Source organism: Hoplias malabaricus, chromosome 14 (genome assembly GCF_029633855.1).
Source record: "Hoplias malabaricus isolate fHopMal1 chromosome 14, fHopMal1.hap1, whole genome shotgun sequence".
In the NCBI taxonomy this organism is placed as follows: domain Eukaryota; kingdom Metazoa; phylum Chordata; class Actinopteri; order Characiformes; family Erythrinidae; genus Hoplias; species Hoplias malabaricus.
The window spans coordinates 38,053,053-38,063,849 of NC_089813.1; the positions used below are offsets into that span (position 1 = coordinate 38,053,053).

Consider the following 10,797-nt stretch of genomic DNA (forward strand, 5'->3'; position numbering starts at 1 on the left):
TGTTCTGTGCCAGCACTTTTCTACAGATATGTCCTTCTTTTTGATGTATTTCTCGAAATATTTCACATAATGGAATCAAATAATAATAAAAAAAAGTACACTCAGACTTTTCTCAGACTTCTTTTGGAGCTTTCAAAATCGGCTTCTCTTCCCACGGCCATCCTTCTGTTCATTTATTTTCTCTTTCTCTTCCTTCTATCCCCCCCCTTCCTATTTGGACTGTGTTAAATCTGTTATCTACAGCATTGCAGCACTGACCCCCTCCTTATCCAGGTGAATCTTTAGAACTGAAGCACAAACTGGCTTTTAACTCACTCAATCACTTACATACACACTCTCATTCACACACTCACTCACGGTCATGTATTTACTCACACACACACACACACACACACACGTTGATTCCACAAGGGGGTGCTATTCTCCTTTGCAGCAAAGACACTTTGTGATCAGTTATGAATCATCAAAAGTGACACAGCATTCCTTCCTCCTCCGGTCTGAAATACGAGCATTTGCTTCGACTCATGACGAGAGTTTTGCTGCTGCAGTCGATATCTGAGTGAGGAGAGTGTGTGACTCACACTGCTGTTCCGCCTCAAAGAGTGAGAACACACAATTATTTCCATGGTAAATTACATTAGCAGCAGTATGATTACATCACACACCGTGAGAGAAACAGAGAGAGGCATTAGTCATAATCAACAGAATCTGGAATTATGTGTTTTGTTCAGAAGGGTACAACATTTCTCTGTGTTTCTGAAAAACCCCTCTTTTTCTCTCCCTCCCACTCTCACTCTATATCATCCCTCTGTTTCTTTCTCTTTATTCTCTTTCTCCATTCTTTTTTAGAGAACAGTCACATGCTGAATCAGGTTTATGAACTGCTCCTCAAGGGGCGCTATCAGTGTTTGGTTTCTATGACACTTTATAACATCCTCCATTTCTCCCCCTCTCTTCTGTCTTGAGATGGGGACTTTGTTGTGTCTAAAAGGTGGACCTAAGGTCTGTCTAACAGAGTGGGTGGTGAGTGGACAGTGTTTAAGAACTCCAGCAGCACTTGCTCTGTCTGATCCACTCATACCAACGTAACACACACCAGCATATCAATGTCACTGCAGCTCTGTAGGTGCCCTGACAATTGAAAATGAAGGTGAAATTGGGGCTAAATATATGCACAACAATAAATATACTATGTAACTGTAGAATTCACAGTGCATTCACATGGTCAGTGGAGCTGATAAACAAGAAACACAGGTGTAGAAACGAGGTCATTTTCCTTATTTGTGTTATTTAAACACAAAATACAAACAATTAATAGCTAAGCACCACTTAATGGACCTCCATGAATATTCCACATTATTGTAGTTTACTGACAGATATAAGTATGAATTAAAATGAAAATAGCAGCTTAATTTGCTTTAAAACTGACAATTTTATTACATTGACGGAAAAACCCGAGCTCGCTACGGAAATTCTTGAACGCGACCGTGACGTCACTGGTGGACAACAGCTGAACAACGCCGCGGTAAAACACCGTTATGACTGACTGTTATGACAGTATCTAGCTAAATAACCAACATTATTCATGACAATAGCCTAGCAATAAGCTAAACTCAAATGTAGAGGTACCGTTATTCTTGTAAATGTGATCGAAGTCGAACTCGAATTCATCCGACACTATAAAAGCTAACGTTAACTTAAGGTGACCAGACGTCCACTTTTACCCGGAATTGTCCGTTTTTTAAGACTTAAAAAAGTGTCCGGACGGATTTTCACGGATTTTGTTTTTCTAGAGCTTACATAGAACTTCGAGAAGTTTCGTTCACAAACTAGTCCCGCCCTCCCCTACTCCGATTGGTTCGCTTGAGTGAGAAGGGGGCGTGATGAAGTAGCCTAAAATCTTCTGATTGGACGGTCTGACTGTAGCGCTACCGTTATTGGTCGATAACCTTCTCTGTAAACATTTAATTGGTCAGTCTGCACGTCAGTAGTCCTTGTTTACGTCAGGCAAAGCTCCTGTACCTACACTCATCTCGAGCAGCTATGCCGAAAGGTAAATGTAAGTTCTTGGATGAATTAAAAAAGAAATCCCCATGTTTTGTGTAGTAAATAAAGGTGTAAAGGACCTAAAAACACACATAGGTTCAGCTAAGCATACAACGGCAGCGAGGGGCGTGACCTCATCACCCCGCCCCCGAGACGTGTCCTCTTTTTCACCATCTCAGATCTGGTCACCCTACTTTAACTATAACTGTAGATACATACAACGACATACGCTTTATTAATGTCTTATTTTATTGTACAATTTTATTTTATTTTATTGTACAATTCACCTTTATGAATGTAAATGTAATGCACAATTTTAAGACAGTCCACTTCTGGACGCCGCCTGCGTGGACGCGTTGGAACCAATGACATTTAGGGAAGAAGAATTTCAGTTAAAAACGGCTCACTATACTCTAAGAAGTGCACTACGTAGTGACATAAATGTTCGTTTCCTACATCTGGATAGTGAATCAAAACTCAAATAAACGGCCAGCTACACAGGCGGTACATACCCCTGTTGGCTCTGTTGGGCGTTTAGTGCCCTACATAACCATATAGTCTTCACTTTATTGCCAAATCTAGGGCATTACGAAGGGAACACAGAGCTATTTGAGACGCGGCCCACAGACTTCCGGCCGGAGCTGTAACACAGAAGCACAAACTGCTGACGTGTATCCGGCCAGCTCAGCGTGTTTGGGTTTGAGAAACAGGGAGAAAGCTCAGAGGAATCTTGAGAAACTCAAAGAAACGCAGTAAAGATGGTGCTGCTGACTATGATCGCTCGGCTGGCGGATGGATTACCGCTGGCTGCGTCAATGCAGGAGGACGAACAGGTCTCTTATTTTCTTTATATATCACCGTTTTTGTGGATTCTTGTTATATTTTCCCATACCACCTTAAATTCTGCAGCAGATGTTCTCTTCTAAATATGATATTTAAATAATAAAACTCTGAAATCTGCTGTTTATCTTGTTTTAGGTAGTTGTCCTGGTGACATCATTTCAGAATAAATAAAGTTGTGGGAACGTTTCATTTCGCTTGTGCTAATATATCGTTCCTGTCACAGATTAATTATTATTATCCACCTATTTAAGATATCACTCCCACAACGTATTAAGTCGTTCCCACGTCTTAATTTTATTCTGAAAAGATATCCCCAACTGTGGTAACGACGTTTAATTGAAACAGGCTTCTCACTAAACATTTCCGTTCCACCTTAAAATTGTCAGCCCTTATTCGTGTCCCGAAATAGTCCATCAGCGTTAGAAGTGCAGTAGTGGAGTAACACATGTGTAAAATGACGACGACAACGTCATGTTTCTTCGTGTGAATCTCTGCCAAAGATAAATACGTAAACATTAACGTGACATAAAGAGTAATGATAGCGCGAATAACACTGTACTGTTCTCACCAGGTGAAATAGTCCCTCGTCTGCTCCTGAATGCAACGTGTCAGCATTATACCTTTTGTAAATCATTATTTCGACACACGATGCCCGAATTAGGCTGGTTTTATTGATTTCTGAAGCATTTGTATTTTTATTCCACCTTAAATAAATTCACCCATGTCATATTTCATTTCAAATAAGAAGTAGGTTTTAATTAAAGTTGCACTAGGTGAGATTTGTTTGTTGTACACTTAATGAAAGTGAAATGAAATAATCTGCTAAAATAGTGTCCTTCCGCTGTGAGTCACTGTGTAAAGTCTAAAAATGTATAGTCAGCGCTGTCGATAGTGAATGTAAGGAGAGAGGTATTGATTTAGATAGAGTTTGTGAATTCATAGGTATTGCTTGGCATTGAGGGAGAGAATGTAAGGAAGCTTGATTTAATGTAACTTATATTCATTCATTCATTATCTGTAACCCGTATCCAGTTCAGGGTCGTGATGGGTCCAGAGCCTACCTGTAATCATTGGGTGCAAGGCGGGAATACACCCTGGAGGGGGCGCCAGTCCTTCACAGGGCAACACACACACACTCACACCTGCAGACACTCTTGAGTCGCCAATCCACCTACCAACGTGTGTTTTTGGACTATGGGAGGAAACCCATGCGTACACAGAGAGAACACACCACACTCCTCACAGACAGTCACCCGGAGGAAACCCTCGCGTACACAGAGAGAACACACCACACTCCTCACAGACAGTCACCCGGAGGAAACCCACGTGTACACAGAGAGAACACACCACACTCCTCACAGACAGTCACCCGGAGGAAACCCACGTGTACACAGAGAGAACACACCACACTCCTCACAGACAGTCACCCGGAGGAAACCCACGCGTACACAGAGAGAACACACCACACTCCTCACAGACAGTCACCCGGAGGAAACCCACGCGTACACAGAGAGAACACACCACACTCCTCACAGACAGTCACCCGGAGGAAACCCACGCGTACACAGAGAGAACACACCACACTCCTCACAGACAGTCACCCGGAGGAAACCCTCGCGTACACAGAGAGAACACACCACACTCCTCACAGACAGTCACCCGGAGGAAACCCACGTGTACACAGAGAGAACACACCACACTCCTCACAGACAGTCACCCGGAGGAAACCCACGCGTACACAGAGAGAACACACCACACTCCTCACAGACAGTCACCCGGAGGAAACCCACGCGTACACAGAGAGAACACACCACACTCCTCACAGACAGTCACCCGGAGGAAACCCACGCGTACACAGAGAGAACACACCACACTCCTCACAGACAGTCACCCGGAGGAAACCCACACAGACACAGGGAGATCACACCACACTCCTCACAGACAGTCACCCGGAGGAAACCCACGCAGACACAGAGAGAACACACCACACTCCTCACAGACAGTCACCCGGAGGAAACCCACGCAGACACAGAGAGAACACACCACACTCCTCACAGACAGTCACCCGGAGGAAACCCACACAGACACAGGGAGATCACACCACACTCCTCACAGACAGTCACCCGGAGGAAACCCACGCAGACACAGAGAGAACACACCACACTCCTCACAGACAGTCACCCGGAGGAAACCCACGCAGACACAGAGAGAACACACCACACTCCTCACAGACAGTCACCCGGAGCGGGAATCAAACCTACAACCTGCTGCGCCACCGTGCTGCTTATATTGTTGAATAGATTAAAATAAATGACGTAATATATTGACTGCACTGGAATCTTCCGTTAAATCTGCTCTGCGAGAAGATACACAGCACAACCTGTGTTTCAAACTGTTCTTCCACATATTCTCTTTGCTGCTGTGTCACTGCAAATTAAAAATTTAAAAAGTAGTTGAGAATTAGAAGCAATTACATATTTCCACCATAGAGGGCGCCAATTCTCCAAACTGACCATAAAGCGCTAAGTGCAGCTTTAAACAGATTTGTCTGAGCTGAGTCTGTCCGCTTACTTTTACCACCCAGTATCAAATAAAACATTAAAACATTTCTGAAAAGTCAGAGACATGGCAAAACAATAAAAAGTAATCCAACATGTAAAATACGAGCCTTGTTTAAAATACTCAGGAAATTACCTCTATAATTTGTTATATATAATTACTATCTAACTACTGGGTTGCATATCTATGATTGTTATGTTGTTTTACGGACAGGAGGTTTTTCAGAATGGGATCAGAAGCAAAAACACACACCCTGGTTTATCTTCCTTTACAGCTTTAAAACACTACGTAGAGAACATTGTTGGAGGTGATACAGTGAAGTTGACACCTCCTGAAACTATTACATCCCATAATGCCTTTTTCTTCTGCTTCTTTTTAACCCAAACAGCCGTGATCATTACATTAAAGGGCATGTGTTGTTACTGTAAAATGGCTGTGGCTCTGTAAGCTTTATATTAATGATTATCTAAGAACCTCACATGGGTTGTAACGTGTTTCTCTTTCCCTTCTGTTTTCTCTTGCACTCACGAAGGGAAACGAGAAGGTTGGTTCACTCTCCACTCTCTCAGCCGCTCGAGAAAACGTCACAGAATACATTCGGCTATGACTTTGTCTCTGAGTTGAGTGAGTCGTGAATCTAATCTTGTTCCGGTTTGTGCTCAGATGGGTCGGGACCTGCAGCAGTACCAGAGCCAGGCCAAACAACTGTTCCGGAAACTTAACGAACAGAGTCCCACACGCTGCACCTTGGAGGCAGGAACAATGGCCTTTCAGTGAGTGCTATGTATATGCTGTGTTTATAAATTCCCGTATTGTATTTTTACAGAAAAAAAGCTGTTAAAAAACAGCAGAGTGAGTTCTCTCATTTTGAAGAAGTCAGAAATAAATACAAGCGCCTGCACCAGGTTTTATGACCTCTATGTTTTTATTTTCTTGAAGAGACTTGGTATCACATGACCCTGCAGCTCCATGCTCTTTTATGGGATTAGCGGGTGTACGCTTATGCTAATTAGGAACAGTGAGCAGCCTCTTTCCATTTAAGAAGACATTTACCTCTTTAGACCTTTCTCAAAAACAGATTTCAAAAAGTTCGTATATTAACGTAGGTCTTGAGAGACGTATAAACCAGCCTTGATGTCTGTGTTGTGTGTTTGTGTACGAACGGTCTGTACGCTGCTCTAAAACAGATTTTCCTTCTCAGTGAATCCGGCCTCCAGGTAAAGTACAAGATAACAATGGGATCTTTTGTGTTTCCAAAGCTACGTCATCGAGAAAGGGGTGTGTTACCTGGTGCTGTGTGAAGCAGCGTTCCCCAAAAAGCTTGCCTTCGCCTATTTAGAAGATCTACAAGCAGAATTTCATGAACAGCACGGAAAGAAAGTGCCCACCGTGTCCAGGCCATATTCCTTTATTGAGTTTGGTAAGAGCTTTAGTTTTTTTTAAAAGAGGTGATTCTTCATATTAAAAATTAATGAGTACATGTTGCTTAAATGTTAACCAAGCATCTGCACCCGAATGAGTGTACTTCTCCTTTATCTAAGCGCATATATTCTCTCTCTCTCTCTCTCTCTCTCTCTCTCTCTCTCTCTCTCCACAGATACATACATTCAGAAAACAAAGAAGTCTTACATCGACAGCAGAGCTCGCAGGAACCTGAGCCACATCAACACGGAGCTGCAGGACGTTCAGAGGATCATGGTGGCCAACATTGAAGAGGTCCTGCAGAGAGGAGAAGCATTATCTGGTAAATATTAAGAACAATTTATAGTGTGGGGCGGCACGGTGGCGCAGCAGTTAGTCACACAGCTCCAGGGACCTGGAGGTTGTGGGTTTGATTCCCGCTCCGGGTGACTGTCTGTGAGGAGTGTGGTGTGTTCTCGCTGTGTCTGCGTGGGTTTCCTCCGGGTGACTGTCTGTGAGGAGTGTGGTGTGTTCTCGCTGTGTCTGCGTGGGTTTCCTCCGGGTGACTGTCTGTGAGGAGTGTGGTGTGTTCTCCCTGTGTCTGCGTGGGTTTCCTCCGAGTGACTGTCTGTGAGGAGTGTGGTGTGTTCTCCTGCAACAAGGAAGGAACAAACACTACTGATCTGTCTGAACTGATGACGGAGCTGTGTTCAGTCCCAAACAACAACAACACGCCACATTTAACGTTACTGCCGCTACTGTTGTGGTTTCCAAAGCCTTAGAGATGGCCCTGGGTACACACTCATTGCTCTTAATAACAATAAAGCCTTTGCAAATTGGTGCTTTGGATCATTGTTCATCCGTTTCGTTTGTTTATATCTCATTTAAACCTGAAAATCCAAAATGAAATGTATGCCCTGGCGATACCTTTTATCTCTCACTGATTACTCTCCTTCTGTTCTTCCTCCTCCAGCTTTGGACTCAAAGGCCAGCACCCTGTCCAGCCTGTCCCAGAAGTACCGCAGCGACGCCAAATACCTGAATACACGCTCCACCTACGCCAAGCTGGCAGCCGGAGGAGTGTTCTTCATCATGCTCATCATCTACATACGCTTCTGGTGGCTGTGAGGAAGAGGAGGTTGGAGGGAGGATGGAAGGAGCTGCCACAGGACACAGTGGACGTTCAGGAAGAAAGTGGACATGCTCGGGCCTGGTCTGCATGGGAACGCTCCTCCCTTCTTTCAGAGACTGTTCAATCCTGCACTTTCTCTTCTGCGGTCCGTAGATTCAACTACGAGATTAGGGGCCAGTTTTCTGGGCATGCGTTAAGTCTAGGTTTGGGCTGCGTTTGATTATCATTGTTTATCCACCATTAAAAATAAGTAGTAGTCTAGGTTTAGGATACATCTTTCTCTGGAAAGCTGGCCCTATAAAGTTTATTAATGTTATATGTTTTATTAACAAATGTGCTTTGTTTTTTCTGCGTGAACGAATGACTGAGTGAGTGAGAGAGTGGCTTAGATGTTTATGGGATGGTGAGAAAGAACAAATATGTTTTGTGCTGTCCTCACAAACTCCGCCCACACCTTCCAGAGAGGAAAGCCCCGCCCCCTTGTGGACGACATGAATCCATTCCCAGACACATTTCCTAATCTTTCACAGTCCCCCTGAGAGGAGATGAAATGCAACGAAGTCAGTGTTGTTTCATCAGAGGAATGTGTAACTCTCTCTGGTTTTTGTACAGAGTGAGACACACTCCTGACAGCTCCTTCACTCACTCACTCATTCACTCACTCACTCACTCCCTGGGCCTCTGAATAAAGCGATTGCAGTTCTTTCGCTCCGTGTTCACACCCGTGTCTCCATGTGTTTGGCGGTGAAATGTTTACTCATATCCACAGATTCAAACAACCGAGTGAGAAACTAGCAACATCCCTTGGCTTTCTGTTGCCCTCGGTGACAATAAATCAGTTCAAATAAAGCATTCGTCTCTTTTGATTCGAGTTGTGTGTTTTACACATGTTCCCGTTGTAACTAGCACAGGCTGTTAGTAAACAGAGGTGGTGAACCCACAAGTAAGAGTCTCACTCTGTTCATCTAATAAACACCTACAAACTCATCTGTTCATTCATTTATTCATTCGTTTTCTGTAACCACTTCATCCTGATCAGGGTCAGGGTGGGCCACAACCCGTCCCGAATCATTTGGTGCAACGCAGGAGCATATCTTGGACTCGCTGCCACACACTCACTCACACCAGTGGACAATTTCAAACAGCCAGTACAGCTCCTTGGGTTGTGTGTGTTACTGTGAGGAGTTTGGTGTGCTCTCCCTGTACCTGTGTGGGTTTCCTCCGGGTGACTGTCTGTGAAGAGTGTGGTGTGTTCTCCCTGTGTCTGCGTGGGTTTACTCTGGGTGACTGTCTGTGAGGAGTGTGGTGTGTTCACTCTGTGTCTGCGTGGGTTTCCTCTGGGTGACTGTCTGTGAGGAGTGTGGTGTGTTCTCTCTGTGTCTGTGTTTGGTTTCCTCCGGGTGACTGTCTGTGAGGAGTGTGGTGTGTTCTCTCTGTGTCTGTGTTTGGTTTCCTCCGGGTGACTGTCTGTGAGGAGTGTGGTGTGTTCTCTCTGTGTCTGCGTGGGTCTCCTCTGGGTGACTGTCTGTGAGGAGTGTGGTGTGTTCTCTCTTTGTCTGTGTTGGTTTCCTCCGGGTGACTGTCTGTGAGGAGTGTGGTGTGTTCTCTCTGTGTCTGCGTGGGTTTCCTCTGGGTGACTGTCTGTGAGGAGTGTGGTGTGTTCTCTCTGTGTCTGTGTTGGTTTCCTCCGGGTGACTGTCTGTGAGGAGTGTGGTGCGTTCTCCCTGTGTCTGCGTGGGTTTCCTCCGGGTGACTGTCTGTGAGGAGTGTGGTGTGTTCTCCCTGTGTCTGCGTGGGTTTCCTCCGGGTGACTGTCTGTGAGGAGTGTGGTGTGTTCTCTCTGTGTCTGTGTGGGTTTCCTCTGGATGCTCCGATTTCCTCCCACGGTCCAAAAGCACACGTTGGTAGGTGGATTGGCGACTCAAAAGTGTCCGTAGGTGTGAGTGTGTGAGTGAATGTGTGTGTTGCCCTGTGAAGGACTGGTGCCCCCTCCAGGGTGTATTCCCGCCTTGCGCCCAATGATTCCAGGTAGGCTCTGGACCCACCGCGACTCTGAACTGGATAAGGGTTACAGATAATGAATGAAAGTCATTACGTGAGTGAATGTGTGATTGTTGTGCCTTGTCATGATCTGGAGCCCTGTCCAGGGTGTGTTCCTGCCATGTGCCCAGTGATTCTGGTTAAACGGCTACACAAAATGAATTAATTAATCCAGCTACCAGTTTTTGGTTTCTGGGGGAAACTGGAGCACCCAGAGGAAACCCACACAGACACTGTGAGAACATGCCAAACACAGGATTAATCACAGGACTCCAAGACCCTGGAGCTGTGTGACAGTGACACTACCTACAGGGTCAAATTTTACCAGACGGCTCAGACTCCATAGTTACAGCTAAGGCTTGAAGATGTTTAGAAATAAACAATGAAGGAAAGTCTGGTTGCTCATGAAGTGAACATGGTTTGTCCTGTGTATATCTCCACGCACTACAACTGGTTTTGTTCACTCTAAGGGTACACTGAGTTCTTCGTCACTGTATTATATTACAATTGGCAGTACCACCCTCAACCACCAGTAGGCGCTACATATCACCAGCAGTGTTGCTGTGGCCTTTGAAGAAGTATGGACTGAAGTTGTCTCAGAACTCAGAAGGGGACGGAAGAAGAATGCACCGTCCCCAGCAGCTTGTGATTAATTACAAAGGAAGTTCTTCACCTCTTTTTTTCATGCTGTTTATGCGCAGGAAGTGGGCACAAAAAAAACAGACTAGCAGAAAAAAACCACAGGGCACAGGCTCAACTTTTCACCCCAGCATCTG

General features: G+C 44.9%; 2 protein-coding genes across 3 annotated transcripts in view; both read left to right on the plus strand.

Moving 5' to 3' along the window:
- The window catches only part of npl (N-acetylneuraminate pyruvate lyase (dihydrodipicolinate synthase)), an 11,106-nt gene extending 11,016 nt beyond the window's left edge, over positions 1-90 (plus strand). For both annotated transcript variants that reach the window (XM_066643708.1, XM_066643707.1), the window contains exon 13: positions 1-90. This exon is cut by the window's left edge and continues 1,739 nt beyond it. The gene's annotated coding sequence lies outside the window, so the exon portion shown is untranslated.
- Positions 91-2,662: 2,572 nt separating this feature from the next.
- Positions 2,663-8,972, plus strand: sec22bb (SEC22 homolog B, vesicle trafficking protein b). Its single transcript, XM_066644108.1, has 5 exons — positions 2,663-2,879; positions 6,112-6,221; positions 6,708-6,868; positions 7,046-7,192; positions 7,823-8,972. Exons 1-5 carry the CDS (start codon positions 2,805-2,807, stop codon positions 7,975-7,977), a joined length of 648 nt encoding a protein of 215 aa, XP_066500205.1. The 5' UTR covers positions 2,663-2,804; the 3' UTR covers positions 7,978-8,972.
- The last annotated feature ends 1,825 nt before the right edge of the window (positions 8,973-10,797 follow it).

Excerpts from the sequence above, each read along its gene's own strand:
- sec22bb (XM_066644108.1), top strand. The coding sequence starts at position 2,805 with ATGGTGCTGCTGACTATGATCGCTCGGCTGGCGGATGGATTACCGCTG. Across the intron at positions 6,222-6,707 it reads GCAGGAACAATGGCCTTTCA|CTACGTCATCGAGAAAGGGG; the intron begins GTGAGTGCTATG and ends GTGTTTCCAAAG. Across the intron at positions 7,193-7,822 it reads GAGAGGAGAAGCATTATCTG|CTTTGGACTCAAAGGCCAGC; the intron begins GTAAATATTAAG and ends TTCCTCCTCCAG.